We start from the raw sequence: 26,109 nt of genomic DNA, 5'->3' as shown, positions 1-26,109 counted from the left end.
CTCAGATAGTTATTGAAGAGGTTCTCCATCAAAATGAGGGATGTGGGAAGCAGGGAAACTAACATAGTGAGAGACAAGAAAATCCCAGCATGTTGGTAAGAAAAAGCTGCAGCACTATAAACCTGTAACCATCCTAGAGAATAATCAAATCCAGATTGGAGGAGAGTAAAGAACTTCAGAATGGTGGTATTAGGCCAAAAAGAAATGAAATAACTAGAAGGCTACACAGATAAATAAATATGACCTGGGGAGATTATCTCATGTATTTGACTGTATCTAACTGTGTCTATAGAGAAAAAGATTTTATAGTTCTGATGGAGAGTTTGAGAATTGATTAAAGTACTTGAAAACTTAATAACAGAGTTCAATTATAAAAATTTAGCAAGAAAAAAATTGCAAAGGAAGAGATGCACTTACAGTAAGCTGCATGGTTCAGTTGTGAACAATAAGTTCATTTCATAATAATGTATGTTCTGAATGTAGATTTAATTTTCACTGAAAGGATGACAGCAGAAGTATGTGGCTGTGTTTGTGTTCATGTATACAGAGATGGTGTTGTAAATGAATGAGGAAGTCACGAGATAATGCCTAACATTTAGAAATCAAGAAATATCATTAGGTGCATACTTTATATAATATAGCAGAAACATAAAGACGCCTAACATAAGAAACAGATAAAAGAACTGAAAATAGCTGCCTCCAAAGGCAAGAATCGTGTGTGGACAATAACTAACTTTTAAAATAATGTAGTGCTTTTTCACATCTTAAATTCTATATGTGGATTATTTATCAAAAATGAACTATAAAAATTAAGGATGACTGCTGGAGAAATAGAAATGGTGGATATCAGGCCGGGCACGGTGGCTCAAGCCTGTAATCCCAGCACTTTGGGAGGCCGAGGCGGGTGGATCACGAGGTCAAGAGATCGAGACCATCCTGGTCAACATGGTGAAACCCCGTCTCTACTAAAAATACTAAAAATTAGCTGGGCATGGTGGCGTGTGCCTGTAATCCCAGCTACTCAGGAGGCTGAGGCAGGAGAATTGCCTGAACCCAGGAGGCGGAGGTTGCGGTGAGCCGAGATCACGACATTGCACTCCAGCCTGGGTCACAAGAGCGAAACTCCGTCTCAAAAAAAAAAAAAAAAAAGAAATGGTGGATATCTAACTCTACAGTGAACAATGGAAAAAGTTTTAAAAAACAAACAAAGGCTAAGAGACGAGTAGAAATGAGGAAAACCTAGTAAATGAAAACTACAAAATATGATGTATGTAGTATTCAAAGATTTATTTAATTAAAATAAACATAAGTGGATTAAGCTACTTAACTGAAACACAGAGGCTCTCAGACTGAATTTTAATAATCTGCTTCAATATTTTAAAATATATATTAAAATGACAAAAAGTTGGAAAATAAAGAGGGCTGAAAATGGTATTCAAGCAAATACCAAAGAAAGAAAAAGAAAAATGATGCAATATTACTCATAACAAACAAAATATTATTTAAAGTGAAAACGACTAAGAAACTTACAATGTTGATAAAATAATTCATCAGGAAGATATTCCATTTATGAATGTGTAAGGTCCTAACAACTTAGTTTCAAAATGTACTATGCAAAAACTAATGAAACTACTAGGAGAAATTGACACACCAATCATAGCTGGAGACAACACTTTTTTTTTTGAAACTAACAAAACAATCAATGGTTTAGCAGGACTTAAAAGAGTTATAGAAATAATTAGCCTAATCTAAATCTCAAACTTTTATAAAGAGATTGTTCACTCTTTTGATCCCAAAGGATGTCTCAATATTGATATTATGTAAATATTTTTCCATGAACTACAATGGAATAAAATAAGAAATCAACCAAAAAAAGACGTAGCCAAACTCTTCTCCATTAGCCTTCTTCAAAGATATATATACAACACAGATATTTAATAAACACACATGTTGCACTTTTTGTATGTTATCCATTATTCTAAGCACTTTGAAATATTTACTCATTCAGTCTCTAACACTGTTTGAGGTAAGCACTATTATTCTTCCCAGTTTACAAATAAAATTGAAACACAGAGAGATTGAGCAATGTGTCTAAGGTTATGCAGTTAGTCAGTGACAGAGAGGGACATAAGTGTGTTAAGCTTATTCTATTAACATAAACTATGAGTTAAAGAAGAAACAAAAATAAAATTAAAAATATACACTACTACAACTTCACAAAAAGACTAATGAGGTACATCCAAAGCAGTTCTCAGAACTTCTTTATATATTTACTGGAAATAATAAATATTTAAATTCAAAATTACTCTTGAAAAAGAGTAGCAATTCTAGAGAAAGTGGCAACCAATAATTATGATGAATTGAAATGCAAAACTAAAGAAAACTAAAACAATAGAAATTGTATTTTTTTTAAGTTTGGATCATTGAAGAGATTAATTAGAAACAAAACCCTAACAACCATGATCAACAAAAATCAAAGAGCCATAAGAAGCAATATCAAGTGGATACAAGAACAGGTACAGAGGAAGAAAATACTTACAAAAGCATATTTTGAACAACTTTATACTAGCTCATTATAAAAAGATACATAAAATGGATAAATTTGGTGAAAAAGGTATATTACTGTAGTTAGACAAGAAATAGAAATGTACTAGAATAAAAACCCCATAAAAAAGGAAATTCTAGTAGTGAAAAACCTACTCTTTCCAAAAAACAAAGACAAAAACCATCATGCTCAGAGGATAGAAAGGTGTGAGATTTAGCCAGCATTTAAAGAGGCTGCTTATTGCAAATCTTTGGTGTCAAATATAGCCAAGTAGAAAAAGATAATTATCAGCCAATAATGGATAGATGAAAAAATAGTAAACTGAATTCAGCAGTATATAGAGAGATCAAGTAGGGATTTCCTTGGGGGGTGGGGAGGTGGGAAGAGATAGCATGGGGAGAAATGACAGATACAGGTGAGGGGATGGAAGGCAGCAAACCACACTGCCATGTGTGTACCTATGCAACAATCTTGCATGTTCATCACATGTACCCCCAAACCTAAAATGCAATAAAAAAAATAAAATAAAATAAAAGAAATAAAGAAAACAAAACAAACAAAAAAAAAGGTAACAATAAGCCAATATTTTAAAACTCTATTAATGTAATTCACTGCTAACAACTTAAAGAATAAAAAGCATATGACTATATCAATGAATATAGAAAAGGGACTAGCTGAAAATTTAACAGACCATTTATGATAAACTTGCAAACAAACTAGGAATAGAAAGGAACTTCCTTATATCTGCCAGAGATCTATAGCAAGCATCATGTTTAATAATGAATGAAGCATGAAAAACATTTAAATTTAAATCTGAAAAACAAAAATGCCTCTATAACTGCTAATATTGAATATTATGTTTCATAACCAAATGCAATGTGAAGAGAAATAAATGAGAGATAAAAATCAGAAAAGACAAAACTGTTAAAATGTGCAGATGATATGTATTTTTCTCCTTTTTCAGAAAAAAACCTACATTCACCCTAGATTTTCTTAGCCTTTTTCCCCAAAACCCATCTTTTTCAGATAAACACACAATAAAACTTACATTTTTAAACATCAGTAACTTCCCTGTTTATAATTCCAGTATTGGGGCTTCGTTTTCTTTCTCATAGGTTTCAATTCTATTCTATTTCTAATTTCAAAGAGCTACATATTTAAATAGCTACCAGGAGAACTATAAAGAAGAGACATTGACAAAAAAGGCCCAAGATTGATTATTTCAAGGACTTGATAAGACTTGCTGCCCAACTGTAAGCCTTCCTTCAGCTGCTCCCTAAAGGATTTCAGAGTCCTAACGAAGTTATGCATTGGCCATTCTCGAGCAATGATAAATACACTATAAATTCATCTCTTGGCTGTGGGACTTTGGATCTTAATAGCCGATGAGCTCAAGTATTTCCAGTTTCTGTTGGGTAAATGTTTGAGGGCCTTAACAGAGATTATGTGGAATTGGACTGAAGGCCTGGCAACAATTTCGTGCTTGTCAATCTCTCCCTTGGCTTGTCAAAGACACTACGATAAATTGTCCTGCTTTCAAATATTTATTTCTCAGTATGCTGGTACTTAGAAAGGAAATCCTTTCCATTTTTTGAATCTGTAAGAGAAAGGTACAAACTGGGTACAGGACTAGGAATTACTGAAGAGCCCAAGCCTTAGGATATCCTAGGGGATCTGATATCCAATTCTCTTCCAACCTTCAGAAAGGCCCATCTTGCCGGGCGCGGTGGCTCAAGCCTGTAATCCCAGCACTTTGGGAGGCCGAGGCGGGTGGATCACGAGGTCAAGAGATCGAGACCATCCTGGTCAACAAGGTGAAACCCCGTCTCTACTAAAAATACAAAAATTAGCTGGGCATGGTTGTGCGTGCCTGTAATCCCAGCTACTCAGGAGGCTGAGGCAGGAGAATTGCCTGAACCCAGGAGGTGGAGTTTGCGGTGAGCCGAGATCGCGCCATTGCACTCCAGCCTGGGTAACAAGAGCGAAACTCCGTCTCAAAAAAAAAAAAAAAAAAAAAAAAAAAAAAAAAAAAAAAGAAAGAAAGGCCCATCTTATGCTCACTTTCTCAAAGGAAAGAAAGGATGGGTCGGTTGATTGACTAAGTGCTGGGAGAGAGAAAGAGGGAGCTACAAAAATTACATCAATAAAGGTCTTCCTTCTGATCTTCCTCAAGGAGAAGGTGCTCAGCTTTTCGTGGGTAATACACAGGGATGGCCAGGTACTGCAAAGCAGGCAAAACCAGCTTACACTAGTTTCCTAGTTTATGCTGTATTCCATGTACTTAGCATGCAAGAAACATTCTATAAGTATTTGTTGAGGAAATCAGTAAATGAATTAGTCACAGTTCCCACAACATTCAAATTAAAGAGACCTCAGAGGGAGATCCTCCAGCCGTTAGAACAGAGAGGCCCTGGAGTGTGAGTGATTTGTCTCACAAAGCTGCATCCCTCAACACGATGGGTTCTGAGGCCCTCCCTATGATGTGACCATGAGACATGAGGTCCTCTTCAACCACAGAGCAATGCATATTGCTGATGGACCATATGCTGATGCAAAGACTTGTCTGTGTGGGAAAACCAAGATTGTCTAAGTAATATCTGTGTGATTGTTGATGAGCCACTTTTATAATGAGATCCCCAGACATTGGGGTGTTTGGATTATGCTATTATGACAGTCATTGGGGTTTTGGGGAGGGGGACCCCAGAGTCCTGGGGCACAGGAGAATGGTCCTCTCTGGCAGTCAGCAATCCAGACTTAAAGGGACAGGGTAATGGGGAGGCACAGGAGAGAGACCCTGGTGCTGCTTTCTGTATGTCTGTTACTCCCAGAACTGACTGATCAGGGAGATAAATTAACTGAAAGATTCTGGTGGGTTCTGTTTTACTTCCAGTCCTCCACTCAGAAGATTCTGTGTGCTGTGTCTGCCCCAGTACAATGGGAGTCCTGGAAATTCTGGTTTCAAGCCTCACTCTCCTGAATCCTGAATAAGCCTCTGCCTTGCCCAGTGATATGTAAGTCACATTTCTGAACTTGATGATGCAGGAATTCTTGCTATGTAACTAAATGTGACCTCATGACTCTCATTTCATAACCTCATGACCCTCATCTCTCTCTTTTATCTCCTGAGATTATTATCCAGTGGAAAAAGTGAATGTACAGCTGTGTCACAAAACTTAGGAATCAAAAAGCATAAATACTGAAAAAAAAAAATCACCCAGAAAGGATAATCTGGGTACCAGCCTTAAAGAATCACAGGCAGAGCTTCCAAAGGCTAAATGCCTTATCCAGGACATTCTCATTGAAATGCTGTCCATTCTCCTTAGCCCTCAACAAACCATTTTCATCCAGACTGTACCACTCAACTCCTCATAGCAGTCTCTGAGATAGATGTTAGCACACCCTTCATTTTACAAGGGAAGAAACTGATGCCTAAAGAGATGAGAACTGTTTCCAAGGTCATATATTACTAAGTGGGGTTGGGGTTTGATCACAGAGGTATTTAACTCTAGACTACCCTGCCCTCAATGCCTGTACATTTCAAAATCTAGAGTTTGAAGGGAAGTGGGTATAGAAAATAAAGACTGGACTTTCCAATAGGGATAGAAGAAGTTAATGACAACAACCATCCATGAACATGAAAAACAATAAAGAGAGCAAGCAAATGTAGGGGTGTGTGTGTGTGTGTGTGTGCGCGCACGCGCATGCGTGCACATGCTTGGGTGGCCAAGCATACAAGTAGAACCCAGCGTTACGGGGAGTGGGGATGGGAAGGACAGATGAAGAGAGGAAAGTAGAAATTTAATGTAGTGTTTTCCTGTTATGTATTAGGAACTGCACTTGGCAATTTACATACAGTAATTCATATCATCTCCATAGCAACACTATGAGTAGATATTATTATTCTATTTTATAGATGAGCAAATGGAGACAAATGAAACGAGCAAAGAAAATCAGGCATGCCTCCATTTACACTGGGGTTAAAGCCAGAGATTACCATAAACTTAAATATTTTGTTGTTTTTATTGCTGTTGTCTTACAGTTACTAGTTTTTCAAATCTATAAAAAACTGTCATTCTGAACCTTTGTTGTGTTTAGAGACCAGAAAATAGAAGCAGAAACTACCTTCCACATGGAATGAGGAGACTCGGATATTAAACACGTGATACTTGGGGCTATGGGAAAAAAAATGGGACTGAAAAGAGAGGTGGTTGCATACCACAGACTGTTCTAGGTCCGCACGCTGGACTAGCCACGTGGCAGAAAAGGAGCATCTCCTCTCACTTCCTTATTCTAGACACTGGCCACTGTGAATTTGAACCTTGAGAGAAGGCAGTGCTTTCTACGTTGACTTACCAAATGGAAGCCCTTCTGAACAGAGTTGGAGCAGGATTTGGAGAGAGGGACTCCAGTGTCCTGGGACACAGGAGAATGGTCCTCTCTTGACTTCCCAGGAGCATGCCTCACCCAGCGATCTGTCCTTGGCTTGAACTTATTCACTCTTTAGGTACATCCTTTCACACTCATCTCTGACAAGCAATGTGCCATTGCTGACTTAAACCCTAGTAAGTCTGAGTAGATTTTCAGTGCTGGGCACACATATTCAGGCTTTCTCTGGTCTACATCGACTTCTAGTCAAGCCAGTTAGGGGTTTCCAATACACACAGTCTCTGACTTTATGATAGTGTGAGAATGATGTGCATACAGAAGAAATTATACCTCAAGTACCTGTACAACCATTTGGTTTTTCACTTTCAGTACAATATTCAAAAATTACATGTGATATTCAACACTTCATTATAAAACAGACTTTGTGTTAGGTGATTTGCCCAGCCGCAGGCTAACACAAGTGTTCTGAGCATGTTTAAAGTAGGCTAGGGTAAGCTATGATGTTCAGTCATGTATATTAAATGAATTTTCAACATGATATTTTCAACATATGATGGGTTTATCAGGATGTAACCTCATCATACATTGAGGGGCATCTGTATTCCCCTTATATACTTATCTCCTGTCAACATACTACCATCTGTACCCCAGTGCCAGCACCCAGAGAACCTTGATGGGTCTTTCAGCACTTGGCCTGTGTCTGAATGTTGAGAGTATCTGAAACCCAGAGCTACATCCCATTTCTGTGCCTACACATGGTTGATGATGATCCTGGACCAGCCTACTGTTTCCAGCCCGGATGCTCAACCTTCCCACTTCATCTCTTTCACACTCAGATTCTCCTCAATGCCAAAGCCCAATTTCATGGCTGTGACAGAGTTTATACTGGAATGTTTCTCCATGTTTGATTGGCATCACAGACTCATCCTGTTTGTGGCCTTTTTGCTCTTCTACCTATTGACCCTTGCCAGCAACGCTATCATCTTGACAGTTATCCACTTTCACCATCAACTTCACATGCCCATGTACTTCTTCCTGAGTGTGCTGTCCATTTCCGAGACCTGTTACACAGTGGCCATCATCCCCCAAATGCTTTCCAGTCTCCTCAGCCCTCAACAAACCATCTCTATCCAAAACTGTGCCACTCAGCTCTTCTTCTATCTCACTTTTGGTGTAAATAACTGCTTCCTGCTCATGGCCATGGGGTATGACCGCTATGTGGCTATCTGCAACCCCCTACGGTATTCGGTCATCATGGACAAAAAGGCTTGTTTACCACTGGCCAGTGGGTCCTGGGGCATTGGCCTGAGCACCGCTATCATTCAGGTGTCTTCTGTGTTCAGCCTTCCCTTCTGTGACTCCCGTCTCATCTCTCACTTCTTTTGCGATATCCGGCCCATAATGAAGCTTGCCTGTGCAGACACTACTATCAAGGAGTTTATTACTTTGCTCATCAGTCTCCGTGTCCTTGTTCTGCCCATGGTCTTGATCTTCATCTCCTATGTCCTAATTGTCACCACCATCCTAAAGATTGCATCAGCTGAGGGCCGAAGAAAGGCCTTTGCCACTTGTACCTCACACCTCACAGTGGTCACTGTCCACGATGGCTGTACCTCTTTCATCTACCTAAAACCCAAATTCCAAAATTCCCTGCAGGACAGACTTATCTCTGTGACATACACTGTTATCACTCCCCTGCTGAACCCTGTTGTATACAGCCTGAGGAACAAAGAGGTCAAGGATGCCTTGCTCAGAGCTTTGGGCAGAAAGCCTCTCTCTTAGGTGCTGCTCAGTTCAATAACAGTCAAAGAAAAAGAGTTTGGTGAGGTGTCACAGTGAGGGGGCCAATAAGATGAGAGACAGTATGAGAGCACCAGGTGGCTGATCTAGGAAGCAACTAGGAAGGAGAGGAATAGATTGAAACAAGGAAGAAAAATAATGAAAAAAGAAATAGATGGATTTGCGAAGCCAGATGTATGGGTTTACCAAGCTTGATGAACGTCAAATGAGATAAAGCATAGCCATGCACTGCACTGTGATGTTGGACATTATTCCTGTTACTCTTGGCATGAGGTATTGTAAACCAGCAGGGAGAATAGGAAGAATATATACTATCATATCACAGGAGTTGATGGAAGCCGAGCCTGACTGCATGAATGACACAGAGGGTACAAAAGGCCTCCCCGCTTTGCCTGAAGATGAGACCAACTCTGGGGCACGATTCTAGCTCCTCCCATCAGACCAGGCTGAAATTATCTTCCGGCTGAGACCATGTTCTCGCACAGTGATTCCCTTGCCCCACCCTGCTTCTCTTACTCCCTTTCCTCGGAGGGCACTCAGTCAATCACTGCACCCAGGATCTTATTTCAGCTCTGCTTCTGTGGAACCTGACCTAAGCAAGGTGGTATCTCTGTCTATGGGGTAATTACTCAGACTTCACCGAGAGTGCTCTTTTTTTCATCTGTTGCATTTAGAACAGCGCCTGGTGCACAGTAGATGTTAGATATTTATTAAAACAAGGAAGAAGGAAAGAAAAAGAAAGGAAGACTGCTGTGAGCAGACAAAATACAATTAGAAGGTAGCTCTTCTCCATTGTTTTTATTATTTTAACACTTTCAGGCTGTTTTTCCCCCTTGTGACATCTCCTTTTGGTATGTTTATTGAATGTATCCTAGATAGTAGCCATTATTTTAACTATGTTATTCATTTAATCTTCATTATAAATCTATGAGATACTTTATTATTCTTATTTTATGGATGAGGAAACTGAGACCTGAAATAAGCTAATTCCTCAAGGCAGAAGCAGGACTGAAACACATGCAACCCAGACCTGAGGTCTGTAGTTGCATTGTAAGCTCATGATGTTCATTTTAACCAACTTTCTTCTCTATAATAACTAAATTATACCACTCCATACTCCTAGGAAAAGGAGAAGCCCCCACCTCACCCCAAATTGTGGATTTATACATATCTCAGATCCTATTTGTGATGGCTTCGGACTTTGGAATGAACTGGAAGTTCAGAAATAGTGTATTGTAATACACTTTATTCCTAAAATACCTTGGTGCATCACTTTTTCACTCAGCACAACTCTAAAGAGGAAAATAGGAAAGAAAGTCTAGGGCAACAACTACTAAAGAGTGACAGGTCTTAGGACCCATCAGATTACCAACTTCTGAACCTATCCTCTTTCCCATAGTTATTGTTTACCCTGACCCCTCTCCTCCAAGAACCAATCACCTTGAGTAGGAGATACTAAAACAGTATGATATTGTAGACAGAGTACCAGATTTGAATAGAGAGGCATGCATTCCCAGTCACAGAGCCACCATTACAAGCATGTGTCCTGTTATAATATTTAACCTCCCTGGTTTTTGTTTCCTACCTGCACAGTGAGGCTAACAATATCAACCCCCAGGGTTACTGTGAGAAGTCAGCAATGTTATGGACATACCATTCCCTGGCACATGGGAAGCTGTCAGTGCCTTCCCCACCACCACTCTCCACACACATTGCTCCCTAGGTCACTCTGAGGTCAACATTAAGTCACCCTTGCTATAACACAGAGCCCTAGCTTAACAACAGGGTTCTTATTTGTTCTTTGTCAATAGAATTCGCTTTTACCCAGGAGGTCTTGACTTTGCAAATGGGCTTCTCCTATAGTCCCTGATCCTATGTTCCAGTGAAAGGAAACTAACTATTCTCCCAGGGACTTCCAAGTATTACTTCCTGGATATACCCAGGACCTTATTTTAGGCTCTGCTTACGTGGAAAAAGACCTAAGCAAGGTGGTATCTACATCTATGGGGCAATCACTCAGACTTCACTCTGAGTGTTCTTTTCATGGTTAATAAACCACTAAGTAGCTGTCTGCATTTCTCCTCCAGATTGCCTTTATTTATGCCCTCCTTACTGACCTGCCAAATACATCTCATAACATCATTTCCTCTTCTCTCCTACTTGCCTCAGAGTCCCTGCGAGAAGTCCCAGGGTTCCTGTGTACATCAATTCTCACACACAGTCTAAATAAATACTGCAAGTATTTTTAAAAGTATCATAATTCATTTGAAACCACTAATTACTAATTCATAGTTCTCCTTTTCAGAACTTATTTTTCTTATCAATAGGGACAGATAGTACAACCACTATTTTTATCCAAATAGTATCCATTTGGAGATCCATGAAATATTTGAACATAAAAAGGAGTTTTCATACGCAGACAGTTTGGACACTCCAGCTCTAGGTGACAGAAATAGTGCGGAAGACAGTGTGGGAGTAGACGTAACTTCAGAAACCTCCCTTAAATCTGTTGTGAGCACTTTATGGGCCTCTGAAAGGCTCTCATTGACAATTCCAAAGCCTTCTTAGAGGTCTAGACCCAGGATCCTAAACCGAATTGAATACCATAAACAAACTATAATAAGAACTACTGGAATCTGGTCCCCAAATAAAGCCGTCTGCTGAACTAGAGGATTTTACAGCAGATGCTTTTGGCTGTTTTGCCAGCTTTGTTTCTATAGTCACTCCACAAGTGATTTTTTTCTGCATAAATTCTCAATATATTCGCTATTGGTGGCAGACTGTACTTTCTGTACATCTCTAATCTGTGAAATGGGATACTGCTACTGACTTCAGAGGGTTGTTTGGAGGTTTATGTGAGACAAAAATCTGTGAAAGTGTTCAATAAATATTAGTTGCTACTGAAGCAGAATACCTGTCCTTTTTGCCAGATACCACATTTTTATATCATCAACCCAGTTCCCCATTTCTAGCATCTTCCTAATTTGTCCCAAGGCAATAGCATCGAAAAGCCTTGAGTTCTTCTGCCCAATTCCACCCCTTTCCGGTTAAGATCTCGTAGCCACCAATGGTATCTAATCAGGTACCGTTAATATGGAGATCATTTTCTTTGATTCGTCTGTTACAAGAAGAAGCTATGTATATTTATGAATAATCAGAGAATTGGCATGAATGAACCTGATGAAAGCAGTTTATGAAATTATTGGCTCTTTCCTTTCCTTTGATCCACACATAGATTCAGTTACAAGCCCTATTGATTTGCCTCAAATGGCTCTCACATCTGTCCCTCCCCTCTGGGCCAACTGCCACCCTTCTAGATCAATCTCAATTATCTCTGTTACATCAGTAGCCTAGCTGGTTTTTCTTCTTCGTTTTTTTTTTTTTTTGCCAACTTCAAATCCATCTTCACACCACTCCCAGGCCAATATACCAAATCCCAGTGCAGAGTATGTTTGTTTGTTTTTTTCCCCAACAAGGAAGCAAAATCACCAGAAAGACCGGAAGAGGACATACAATTGTTAGTGGTTTAAAAAAAAAAAAAAGAATCATTTCCTTAAGAGTCCAGTTGCTAAGGAACTTTAAAGTCCAAGAACAGGAGAGGTAAGTGAGAATCACTTGAGAGGCTCTTATAAGTGATACATTCAAATACTCTCTTGTAATCGGTTCTCACTTTACCTGCACAATGTAATTTTCCATAATCAACCTGAGTCTAATAAAGGCCTGTCTCCTTCCTGTCTCACTTACAGTTATATTTCATGTTATAATGATTGTCCATCACCTGCAACTAACCCGTGAGCTCAAGAGCTGGTGCAGCACCTCGTCCATTTCTGTATTTCCAGCAACTAGCACAGGGGCTGACATATGCTAAGGGCTTAAAGAATGAATGTGCACAGATAAATATCACATGGGAGACTAAGAAATTGTTAGAGAAGTAATAAACAACTCATGGAAAGTATTCAGTGAGAAGTAAATTTGGAGTTGGGTCTTGTCAGACAATTAGAAGCTTACTAAATAAAGGGAAGAAAATTCTGGGTAAAGAGAACAGTGTTTAAAAGCTAATTTCTATTTCCTAGCCTGCAAGAGATAATCTTTGGATCTAAAGATGGTGTACTTCCAATCCTGAATGCCACAGGGCAAAAACAGGCAGCATGAACTGCCTTCTGCAGAATGATGACTATATTTAAATACTTTTATTCCAAAAAGAAAACTAGATTCTTATACTAGATAGAGTTCCTGCCTATAAGCAAAAGGCCCTAAACTTCCTGAAATCAAAGGTGGAATGGCTCTAAGGTTGAGCTGCCTAGGTTTGTGAATATGGATTTCTGAGAGACATCTGTAAAAAAAAAAAAAAAACCACACGTACATACACAGACTCACAATGTGCTTATTCAAACAAAACTCAAATAAATAAACCAGCTTCCTCGAATACTGTTTCAATTTGAAGCAAAAACTTTCCCCAGCCTCCCCAGGTACGAGGCTGGAATTGAGTAAATGAGCCTCACATGTAATGAGACCTCCAGGTACCTGTTATCTGCATCCTCCCAGCCCCAGGGTGACTCTCAGAATATCTTCAGGGAGTGGCCCCCAGAAGCCCAGCTGCCAGATCCTGGGAGAGCAACTTCTCTGGCTTCAAAGACTTCCACACAAAGGGGTTGTCAAGAATGCCTGTGACTCTTAAACCTGACTACATTCCTAGCAGAGTGTGTTTATCCTCTGCCTGTTCATCCTCAGGTCCTGCCGTAGCCCTCTTGGTCACCTTGCTCACCTTGCTTACCCTGTGCCTATCCATTGTGGCCAAGGGAGCCTGACATTTCAATCTTTACTCCTCGGCCTCCTTCAGCCCAGCTCTCCTGTTGTACATCAGTGCTAGGCAGAGTCATGTGAGTGTTCTTTGGAAAAAGGACTGAAATGGAGCTCATTACCTATGGGCTGACTTGATTGTCAGCTCCTATCACAGCTGGACAAGTCTTCATAAACTATATTTGCTCTTCTTTCCTTCTATTTCATTTGAAGAATTGTAGGCTTCTAAGAGTGGGGAGGATGCTAACCAGATCATAATAGCTGTTCTTCTACCTCAAGACAAACAAGTTTCGGGCAGATCAGATTATATTTTAGCCATATGTTTCTCAATAGGAACTCTATTGGTATTTGGAATAGGACAATTCTTCCTTGGGCAGAACTACCACAAGTACTGCAGGACATTTCACATCGTGAATGGCCAACAGCTTCTGTGCTCATTATTATAACGGTTAAAAGCTCTGCCAAGCACTTCTAATTTCACCATAGAGGTGCCATACCACTGTGTGGGTGGACTACTGCATAGTTTTTGTTCAGAAGCCTCACAGAAGACAAATGTCTTTAGATATATATTTTAGTATCAAATGATTTTCTTTGTTGGAAAATATTCTCTATGGCAGCTTTACTTTCTTTTTAGCATTCTTAGTGTAAATGATTAACAGCTGGTCATCAACTTCTTTTAAATAGATTTTTATGAACTTGAAGAAAGTCTCCATGCGTACTACCCTTCATCATTGATGTGATTTACTTTATGCAAAAATTCTCTTTCTGAATATGCATAAGCAAATCAGAATATAATTTAAATACCCTACAGAAGCTTACTGTTTAAAGAGATAAAAATATGAAATATTACATAAATTGAACTGATCTCCTTCCTTCAACAAAATGATGTATCTGTGATGTAGCTGTTTTTTATATTCAGGGTCTGCTTTTGCTTTAGGTGAGGGACACTTAAATTTGCTGTATCTTTCCTGATACAATTGTTTATCTCTGCAGAGTGGGTGTAGGCTTACTTACAAAGCTGTATTGGCTATAAATTTGCCTTCTAGTTTAGGGAAGGTAAAGATGTAGCATATGTGAATCAGTGTTGTGAACTGTCAGCAGACTTCAATCATTCAGACAGAAGTGGGGAGAGGGTGGTGGTTGGCTAAGCTTTGCCTTTTTCTTCTTGAAGACAAGATGAACCTTTGTACTTTGCTTCTACTCCTTAAAGAATGTACAAGAGGGATGATTCATAGTGTTGAAAGAAAAGACATTGCTAGTCCATCCCTAAACAAATCGTTTTCAAGCACCCAATCCATGCATAATTTGGAGCTAGTGAAATATGAAAAGATGTAAAAGGTATTATAAAGTTGCTGAGTGTTTGTGTGAGGTGAGGCAGCAATGATGGGGTAAAAATAATCCAAATAAACATGAGAACCTCTGAGTGTAATATGGTTTTATGAAGGGCTGAAAATGTGCACCGATCTCTGAAGAGTAGGAAAGAAATAAGAGGAGAAAAAGATGAGCCATTCCAGATGTCAGGGATGAAGAAAGAAGTGAAGTAGGAGCATGCGTGGTTATATAGTGATAAAGTGAGACTATATGATTCTGCGATGCATAGAAAATTATGACAGATGGTCACAGAGTAAAAATATTTTAAGTAAAGATAAGTAAATGCAGGGATTAACTTAATCCACTAGTAAATATATCCCCAGATTTATAGCTGAGAACTATTGAACTTCAATCAATTTCAGAAATATGCTTTCACTGCTTTACTGAGACGATGTGACTTTTATGCTTTTGTGTTTCAGATTTGGTAACCAATCAATGAAGAGAGAAAACTTTACTCTCATCACTGACTTTGTTTTCCAAGGTTTCTCCAGCTTTCATGAGCAGCAGATCATCCTTTTTGGGGTGTTTCTTGCGCTATACATCTTAACCCTAGCAGGCAATATCATCATCGTGACCATCATCCGAATTGATCATCATCTTCAAACACCCATGTACTTCTTCCTGAGCATGCTGTCCATTTCAGAGACTGTATACACCTTGGTCATTCTCCCAAGAATGCTCTCTAGCCTCGTAGGTATAAGCCAGCCCATATCATTGGCAGGTTGTGCCACGCAGATGTTCTTTTTCATAACTTTTGGCATCACTAACTGCTTCCTGCTCACAGCAATGGGATATGACCGCTATGTGGCCATCTGCAACCCCCTGAGATATATGGTTATTATGAACAAGAGGGTGTGTATCCAGCTTGTTGTGGTGGCCTGCAGCATTGGGCTGATCGTAGCAATAACACAAGTGACATCTGTATTCCAATTACCCTTCTGTGCTAGAAAGGTGCCCCACTTCTTCTGTGACATCCGACCTGTGATGAAGCTCTCCTGCATTGACACCACTGTCAATGAAATCCTGACTTTGATTATCAGCGTGTTGGTGCTTGTTGTACCCATGGGTCTGGTTTTCATTTCTTACGTTCTTATTATCTCTACAATCCTCAAGATTGCTTCAGCTGAGGGCCGGAAGAAAGCTTTTGCCACTTGCGCCTCCCACCTCACTGTGGTCATTGTCCACTATGGCTGTGCTTCTATTGCCTACCTCAAGCCCAAATCAGAGAACACCAGAGATCAGGACCAGCTGATCTCGGTGACCTACACTGTCATCACCCCGCTACTGAACCCTGTGGTGTATACCTTGAGAAACAAAGAGGTCAAGGATGCTCTGTTCAGGGCTGTTGGTCAGAAATTTTTCTGACCATTTAGAAAGAGTTCTCCTGAGGCTGTCAACGTCCACCCTAGGCAGGAATATGAGATGTAAACTCACAAGCTCCTGGCTCCTAGAGACCTGCCCCTTAAATAAGACGCAAAAAGACAAACAACAGTTTCATTCAACTGGGAGTCTGAAGCTTTAAATGAAGTTCCTGGATGGAGTGTTATCCCTGTTTTTGTGGATAACAGACAAACAAAGATAAGACATGCCTAAATAAAAGGTCAGAAAGTAGTGTGGGCTGAGAATTTTTTACTGACCTTTTGGTTTCTTTGCGAATCTCCACCTAATGAAGGAAATAGAAAGTCCCTTGAGAAAACAGAATCCAAGGCACACTTAAAATTTTTTTTCCTGCAATCCCTTTCTTCCTATGTTAGAGCACCAGGTCTTCTAAAACTGGATTCCCAGTTGGAGTCTGTTTATGACATGTCAAGTAATAAGTTACTGGGTGGATAGGGAGAGTGGCCTCAGGATTAGATCGCCCAGGAGAAATAGATTTACTCTCCTGGATGTGTTAATTTATCCCAGATTCTAGCAAAACTGCTTATTAAAGATGGTGAGCATTGACAGTTTAATTAGAGATCCTGGCAATTCTATAGTCATCATGACAGTCTTTTGAGGGCACAATCTGAGATACTCCTGGATCCTTTCAAATGTGGTTACTTCAGAAAACACACAATGGGCAAGAGCTATGAACTAGGCTCTGTGCTAGGTCCTGGAGAAACAAAGATAAAAAAGCTTTCTTGCCTGGCTCCAGGAAGCCACAAGTCTAGTGGCAAAAACAAGCATTTGACAGTATGGTTTCCATTCTTTATGATAAGTGACATATAAAAACAATTCAAGAAGAATTCAGAAAAGAAAGAAAGGGAAAGGGAAAGAAGAGAGATTGTTGGAGATGGCAGGAAAGTCTTCAAAGAGGAGGGGACCTGCAATGTAAACTGGTTTTAAAACACAAGAGAATGTCTGAATGACAAGAAAGAATTCCGAAGACAGAAAACAATATAGCTACATGTATGAAAGCAAAAGGACTAATCAGGGAATGAAAAATGATTCAGTTGCACTAAAGTGGCAATTGAAAGAGATAAAACCAGAAGGGTAGTTTGGGGTCATATTCTGAAGGCCTCCTATGCCAAATTAAGGAATTCCAGCTTTAACTGTTTTTTTTAAATTGCATTTTAGGTTTTGAGGTACATGTGAAGAACATGCAAGATTGTTGCATAGGTACACACATGGCAGTGTGGTTTGCTGCCTTCCTCCCCCTCACCTATATCTGGCATTTCTCCCCATGCCATCCCCCCCAGCTCCCCACCCCCCGCTGTCCCTCCCCTATTTCCCCCAGACAGACCCCAGTGTGTAGTGCTCCCCTCCCTGTGTCCATGTGTTCTCATTGTTCAACTCCCACCTATGAGTGAGAACATGCGGTATTTGCTTTTCTGTTCCTGTGTCAGTTTGCTGAGAATGATGGCTTCCAGGTTCATCCAGGTCCCTGCAAAGGACATGAACTCACTGTTTTTGATGGCTGTGTAATATTCCATGGGGTATATGTGCCACATTTTCCCTGTTCAGTCTATCATCAATGGGCATTTGGGTTGGTTCCAGGTCTCTGCTATTGTAAACTGTGCTGCAATGAACATTCATGTGCATGTGTCCTTATAGTAGAACAATTTATAATCCTTTGGATATATACCCGGTAATGGGATTGCTGTGTATGTGTGTGTGTGTGTGTGTGTTTTTTTTTTTTTACACAGTCTTTTTTGTTGCCCAAGCTGGAGTTCAGTGGCATAATCTTGGCTCACTGCAACTTCTGCCTCTTGGGTTCAAGTTATTCTCCTGTCTCAGCCTCCTGAGTAGCTGGGATTACAGGTGTGCACTACCACAGCCAGCTAATTTTTGTAGTTTTAGTAGAGACGGGATTTCTCCATGTTGGCCAGGCTGGCCTCAAACTCCTGACCTCAGGTGATCTGCCCATCTCGGCGTCCCAAAGTACTGGGAATGCAAGCACGAATCATGACACCTGGCCAGCTTTAACTTTCAAACCTGGAAATTACCCAGGACTTAGGAGAACTAGGATTCAGATTGTGAAGCATCTGTATAAATTCTTAACATACTTAGCTCCACTGCGATATCCAAAAAGCTGTATGGAGCAGAGGAGCTATGGACTCCAAGCCAAAAAACTCATGAGTAAAAAGAAAATGTGACTAAGATATTGGGGAGAATAAACAGAAATAATTATGTGCTTAAGATGAAGCTGAATCGGACCATCAGAGAGAACATGGAGCAGAGGCTGTCCCAGGATTGTCAGGTAGATTTGGGGTTTGAGATGCAGATGAGCACCGAGGGAAGAAGAAGGATTTGCTGTCAAATCAGTGACCAGTCTGGGCCTCAGACCTGGTGGCAGTATTGTTTTAGGGCACACTTCCTACTAGGCTGAAAGTGTGAACTCATTAATCAGAAAAGCCTTCAAACAAAAAACAAGAACAACAACAACAAACACGAGAGATCCAAAGGGCACATGTATCTGCATTCCAGACCATAATGGAACCATTAGGCCATTTCTTGGGATTAACAAGGTTGATGGCAAAAATCAAACCATATCTAAAGTTCTCTAAGAATATCATGAGGTGGCTAAAAGTAACTAAGACAAGTTGTTAACTGACAAACAAAAAACTGAAAAATTAAAAGCAAAACATTGCTGGTAAAGATTTTGACAGGCATTCAATAAACATTCATGAAATGTTTGCCAGTCATTCAATAAACATTCATAGTCTTTGCTATGTGCCAGATACTATGCTAGACATAAAACAAAATCTTGAAATAAGCCCTGTACTATCCCTTAAGTAGTTTCCAGTCTTGAAGGGGAGATCGGCTTATGTAGAACTCACCATAATTCAATGTGACGGAGATATGGACAAAGTATGCTTAATATTTATTGACAAAAATGTAAGCCTTGGGATTTTTTTTTTCTGATCTATATAAAGCTAAACCTCATCAAGCCAAGAATGGACTTTGCATGTTGAAGTTCAGTGAAATAAATGCCTGTTACCTTGATCTATGTGTAGGGTTATCTCCCAGGGCCAAAGGCTATGTAGCTCTTGCTGGACATCACTCAGAACATTTCATCACCATGGAATTTTAGAACATTTATCACCCAGGTTTTTTAGGAATTGTGTTTGAACAGAATAGCTTAACAGTCAGGCATTATGGAATCAAATGTTTTCAACATTTCCTTTTTTGGAATTATTTTAGTCACCATTCATGTTCAGTATCACTGCTTTCTTACTCTAGCCCCTTGCCACAAGATGATTTCCCAACCATTATCTCACTAGGTCCTCAGAACAATCTCAAGGGAGACAAAGATAAGGCTCTCATTATACAGACAATAAGACTAAGATAGAGAAAGCAGTGAAGGCAGAACTTGAACTTGCACCAGTTGGCTGGCATTTTCTGTTTTCCTAGACTATATCATCACCCAAAGGCAATTCACAGTGGAGATAGTGATGTACTAGAGAAATCAAACTAGGCAAAGTTTACATTCTCTGGGGCCACAAACATTCCAAATAAAACCAAACCTCATGCCCAGGGCTTTTCCAAGAGAGGTCCTGTATAAAAGGGCCACCTGGGACCCTTGCTGTAGCTAGTGGGGACTCACAGGAAAGAACATCTCCAGAACAGCACAAGCTGTAAAGTCTTATTCATGTAGAACCAGCTAAGATTTTAGAGAATAGTAGAACTGAGGCTAGGATATGTCAAATGCTTTTGCACTATCCTGTTGGACACATACTCCCTCCTCCCCAACAATCCATTGACATATCTCTGAGATATCTGTAAGCGCAAAGGAAAACCTATGTACTTGTACTGGATGGGGGTGGGGAGACACAATATAAATGAGTTGAAGGCCTCTGAACTGAGATAGAGATTAATGATTCACCTACAAAAAACCTCGTGAAATTGTGGGTCACAAAATTTAAGCGACTCACCCAGGAATAGAGAGTTAATGAATGAGAGCCCTAGGGCTTGAATTCAGTCTACTGAAGTTCAAGTATTCCCATTCCTTATGCTGTAGCTGTAAGAAGTGACTGGTAAAAATAGGCTCTTAACCAATGTCCAACATGAGATCCTAGTATTCACTGAAAGAGAACTTTCCTACTTTAAACAAAGTAGATTAGGTTAAGTAAATAGGAAGATCCATTCAATAGGATTCAAAAAATATAGAAAGAGTATACATTTTCCTTTCGTGATAGAAGTTTCTTATCAAAGACTAGAAGTGGATGTTGCAGTTTTTAGATGTCACTCTTGAGACTTTCGAGGATCCTCAAAATAGCTGCCAACTAGGCTACGCTCCTGCCAGAGGCTGGACTTCGTTCCTGTCTGCTCATTTGCCATCTGTAAGCCATCTCATTTTTTCCTCATTTGGATTCTGGACCCCTAGTGTCAACAGCTCCTTCACTGTTGCTCTGAAAATGAGCTTACTCTAGCTTCTTATGGTCTGTGGACCATTAATGTGATCAGCATATACTTTATAAAGCATTTTCATTTGACCCTTGCCGCATGTCTGTGATGTTGGTAGAGAAAATCTCATAGGCACTTTATCTGTTAGGAAACTGAGGCTCAGAGAAGAGATGGGTAACTCTAAATAGGTAGTCAAATCACACAGCTGGTTATTGCCAGAATTATTTAAACCCAGCTAGTTGCCCCAATCCACCCTATTGCACTGTTCTTCCTTGCTTAAGAGAAGTTCCTTTCATTTACTCAGCAGCAGCTGAGGCTTAGCTCTGGCATTCCTCCATCCTGATAACCTAACACTTCGGTATTTAAATATTTTCTGCCTTCTTTGGAACTGACAGCAAAGCATGTTCTCAGGCATGTTATATTGTTTCATTATTGTGTCTCAGTTAGAGGGGAGTTTTCTAGCTGGTTGCATATTGTCTCAGCTGGCCTAAAAATAAGGGCTTACTTTTTTATACCACACTTCCACCCCAATTTCTCTCTAATATTCCTCTTCTTCTCTTGTACTATTTCTACCTCTTCTATTCTAGAGGCTTTTATCTTTTTTCTTTGATCTTTCATGAGGGATTATTTATAAAAATATTTTGGGTGGGAGAATTGCTAAGCCACTTCTGGATGATCAATAAACTTTCAGCTGATTGCTGTCAATAAACCTCACTAAACTGCAAGAAGATGGACATTGTGTCTTGGATCCAAACTCTCAGAAAGTTTCCTGCATTGTTCAGACAAGACTGGTCAGTGTTTCATTGCTAATTTCACTCCTGTGTGGTCCCTCTCTTTGATCTTGACCAGCCCAAAGGTATATCTAGTTTAAGAAATTAAAATCTCCTCTTCAAGTGTGCATGCAAATATTTCTATTGTATACTTTTTGGAACTTAAAAGTCAAGAATTTTTCACTTTTGTTTCTTGAGCTCTTTATCACTTTTTTCAAAGGAGTTGGAGGAGCCGAGTGAAGAATTCTAAAGACTGGAGATAGAAAGTGGGGAGAGGAGAGGGCTTTAGGATGAAAGTAAAATATAAGATGAAATGGAGAAAGGAAGGGGAGAAATGGAAACATTTTTCAAATTTATTTCTCTAGTCTTTCATTGGATTTGTTAGCCTTTTGATTTAGAATGTTTCTCCCACAGAACAATTTAGACTCTAAGCTTTCTATTACTAGACAAATTTAGCTAAGTTTCTTATTTCTAACCAAACTAGGAATGAATGGATGCTACTATTAGTGTTCAAACTGTACAAATTATTCAGAAGGTTTAATCAGAGGAAAAGGAGTTTAGAAGTTGTCATTCCATCCTTAGAACAAGAAAAGGCTAGACAAACTAAAAGCCAATAATTTTTTGGACCTATTAGAGAACTGAGGTTACAAGTCAAGTTGCCATCTGGATATCTGAAGAGATATTACAGCTAAGACACAGCTGAGATCTGCCTCCTTGCAAGAGGCACTGGAGACATAAACTAGAGTACTTGAATGGCAGTTTTTATGAACTGCTGGAAGCTGAGTAGGGACTAGCTTGACAGTGAGAAATTCCTGGGGGGTCACAGTCTTTTAGGAGCCCCCACATTTTCATGGGTTTTGCATACAGGAACCTCACCAGATTCTCATGGTGAAGATTCAAAAAGGATCTCCTCTTGGCTCTGGCATGGGGAAGGGAAAATTAATCATTGTAAAATACACTCACATCCTTCTCCATAACAAAGGCCTGTATTTCATAGCTGCTAGAGTCTTAAGTCAGGAAAAGGGAATCCTTTCCACCTAGTAATCTTTACTCTTTCCATCTCAACTAAGAGGAAAAATTAGTCAACAGGTGACAGGACTTCAAATGAACAAATGGGCATTTCTGCAGGCAGGGAAAGGAGAAGATGAACTGGGGAAAATATACTGAAGGAGAAAAACATGTGATGATCACAACTCTGAGACATGGGTAAACTAAAGCACTGAGAACTAGTTAGTAGATAATAGAAAACTTCCTCAACCCTAACTTACCACTATGCCAACAGGGCTCCAGTATAATAACAGTGGATTCCAGCTGAGACAGTGTCAGACACAGACTTTTTGAGGAAGAGTACTTAAGGGAACCCAAAGTCAAAAGGAGAGACAAAAACAAGGACAGTATAGGAATTTGAAGCCTCTGATCAGATTAACATAAATTCTATAAATGCTGGCATTAAAGGCCTATTTATGTTTCTTTCTTTCTTTTTTATTTTTTTGAGATGGAGTTTTGCTCTGTCACCAGGCTTGGAGTGCAGTGGTACAATCTCAGCTCACTGCAACCTTTGCTTCTCGGGTTCAAACAGTTCACTGCCTCAGCCTCCTGAGTAGCTGGGACTATAGGCACCCGCCACCATACCCAGCTAATTTTTGTTCTTTTAGTAGAGAAGGGTTTCACCATCTTGGCCAGACTGGTCTTGAACTCCTGATATTGTGATCCACCCGCCTCAACCTCCCAAAGTTCTGGGATTACAGGCATGAGCCACTATGCCTGGCTGCCTATTTATGTTACTTTCCATTACCTAATACAACATGTATGGCTTTCAACAACAACAACAAAAATTATAAGGCATGCTGAAAAGAAGAAAATTAGAATCTGAAAACAAAAGTCAAGCATCAAACCAGACTCAGATATATGACAGATATTGTACTTACCAGTCAGAGAATTTTAATAACTATGAAGATAGAAAATACAAGATAAGGGCTCCAAAGGACAAAGCACACAACATGCAAAAACAGTTGGGTAATTTAAGTAGAGAAAGCCTAAGAAAGGATAATGAAGAAATGCTAGAAATAAAAAACAAAGTAACAGAAATAAAGAATGCCTTCCTAGTTCTAACCGTATCTGTGTAAACAAAATTGCAAGGAAGCTTACACAGCAGCTGGACTGAGCCTGCGGCAGCTCAGCAGCACCTCTGCAGGCAGACTGTGACCAGACTCCCTCCTTGCTGGGCAGGGCATCTCTGAAAAAAAGGCAGCAGCACGTCAGGGACTTATAAACAAAACACCACCTTCCCAGGACAGAGCATCTGGGAAAGGGGGCAGTTGTGAGTTCTGCTGCAGTTTAGACCTGCCCAATTGCAGCACTGTTTACAATAGCAAAGACTTGAAACAAACCTAAATGCCTATCAATGATAGACTGGATAAAGAAAATGTGGCATATATATACCATGGAATACTATGCAGCCATAAAAAATGATGAATTCATGTCCTTTGCAGGGACATGGATGAAGCTGGAAACCATCATTCTCAGCAAACTGACACAGGAACAGAAAACCAAACACTGCATGTTCTCACTCATAGGCGGGTGTTGAACAATGAGAACACATGGATACAGGGAGGGGAACATCACACACTGGGGTCTGTTGGTGGCTGGGGGGTTAGGGGAGAGATAGCAGGAGGTGGGAAGATTGGGGAGGGATAACATTGGGAAAAATACTTAATGACAGGAGTATGGAGGCAGCAAACCACCATGGCATATGTATACCTATGTAACAGTCCTGCAAGATCTGCACATGTACCCCAGAAATTAAATTATAATAAATAAAACATATTTTTTAAAAAAGAATGCCTTCCATGGACTCATTATTACATTTAATATGATCAAGGAGAGAATCAGTGAGTTTGGAAATTTGTCAATAGAAACTTCATAAACTAAAATGAAAGAAAACAAAAGAGAGAAAAGAAGAAAAAACAGAATATCAAATAACTGGGGGACAATATCAAAAGGCATACAGAAGTAGAATAGCAGGAAGAGATGAACAAAAGAATATATTAAAAATATATTTGTAATAATAATGACTAAGAACCTTCCAAGATTAATGATAGATATTACTCCATAGATCCAGAAATCTTAGACAACACCAAGGAAGGTAGATGCTCCTACCAAAAAATAGGCAAACAAACAAATTAGCCCACTTAAGCAAATGAGTCATATCATATTCCAAGTGCTGAAAATTAAGGACAAAGAGAAAATTTTTAAATAAGCCAGAGGGAAATAATTATCTTAACTATAGAGGAAAGAAAAGAAAGAAAACAAAAGAGAAAAGAAGAAAAAACAGAACATCAAATAACTGGGGGACAATATCAAAAGGCATACAGAATTAGAATAGCAGGAAGAGATGAACAAAAGAATATATTAGAATTATAATATATTCAGAATTAATACAGAAGCCTTATCAGAAATCCCTGTAAACAAGAAGGTGGAGTGAAATGTTTAAATAATGCGACATGAGCAGGGATCAGCCCTGGTTGTGAGAATTGACTGGTCAGAGGAACCCAGGAGATTGTGTAGACATTCAAGCTGACTGCTGAACTTTTCTCTTTTTAGAATAAGTGTCGCTGGAATCATTTATATTCTGCACATACTCAATCTTCATTCTGGACCTCAATATTATGTATTACCAGAGGCAAGGAGCCCAGAGCCCTCAGTTTTGAGACAATTTTACATTCCTATGGTGATCAGCTTTCTAACCCATGTTTGTGGGTCTCTGCCCTCCACCCCGCAGCCTCCTTCACTGCTTCCACCTAAGTGACCCCCCATTATAAGTGCAGAGCTTTCTTTTGTCCCAGACAGCCATCTTCAAGCTGACTTACACCCAACTCACATCCACCCTCAAACCGTTATGCTCAGCAAATCGGGAGCAGGCACACTGAATTTTCCAGGTGAGCAGGCCTTCAAAGCAGGCTCAGCAACTATTGCAAAGTGATTATTATTGATGATGAAATGGAAATAGCCTGGGTTTAAGAGTGAGACTTACTTGATGTTTTGGGGCAGGCTGAAAATAAAAGTGCTTTCTCTTTAAAAGAAAAAATGTGTTAAAAGAAAATCACAGTCACCTAGAATTCTGTGGAGAGCAAAATTATTCCTCAAAAATAGAAGAGAAATAAAGACTTTCTTAGGCAAGCAAAACTAAAGGAATTTAATGTCAAAAGACTTACCATTTAAGAAATGTTAAAATAACATTTAAGAAGGAAAATTATATAGGTCAGAACCTTGAATGAAGATTAACAAAGGAAAAGAGTTGAAAAAAAATAAACAAAAATAAAATCTTTTTATTCTTATTATTAATTAATCTAAATAAACTAGGTTTTTTAAAACTTTTATTTTAGGTTCAGGGGTACATGTGCTTATTTAAAACAATAATAGTAGCAATGTACTTGGTTAGTGGAATAAATAAAAGAAATAACAAAAAAATAGCAGGTAAGAATTGAGAATACTCATTACTATAAGATATCTACATTGCATGTGAAGCAGCAGAGTGTTTTTTGAAAGCACACTGAGATTAGCTTAAAATGCATATTGTCAACTCCAGAGACCATTACAAATTTTAAAGAA

At 39.4% G+C, this 26,109-nt stretch overlaps 3 protein-coding genes across 3 annotated transcripts in view; 2 read left to right on the top strand and 1 right to left on the bottom strand.

Annotated features, from left to right (window-relative positions):
* The window catches only part of LOC101052833 (olfactory receptor 10J3-like), a 267,018-nt gene that overhangs the window by 69,574 nt on the left and 171,335 nt on the right, over positions 1 to 26,109 (bottom strand). The window lies entirely within an intron of this gene.
* LOC101053155 (olfactory receptor 10J4) lies at positions 7,778 to 8,713 on the top strand. The gene has a single exon (XM_003937908.1). The coding sequence runs from the start codon at positions 7,778 to 7,780 to the stop codon at positions 8,711 to 8,713; it is 936 nt and encodes a 311-aa protein (XP_003937957.1).
* LOC101052523 (olfactory receptor 10J1) lies at positions 15,270 to 16,513 on the top strand. Its single transcript, XM_003937907.3, has one exon. It carries the CDS (start codon positions 15,305 to 15,307, stop codon positions 16,265 to 16,267), a length of 963 nt encoding a protein of 320 aa, XP_003937956.1. The 5' UTR covers positions 15,270 to 15,304; the 3' UTR covers positions 16,268 to 16,513.

Source organism: Saimiri boliviensis, chromosome 19 (genome assembly GCF_048565385.1).
Source record: "Saimiri boliviensis isolate mSaiBol1 chromosome 19, mSaiBol1.pri, whole genome shotgun sequence".
Taxonomy (NCBI): domain Eukaryota; kingdom Metazoa; phylum Chordata; class Mammalia; order Primates; family Cebidae; genus Saimiri; species Saimiri boliviensis.
This window is presented reverse-complemented; position numbering and strand designations above follow the sequence as displayed.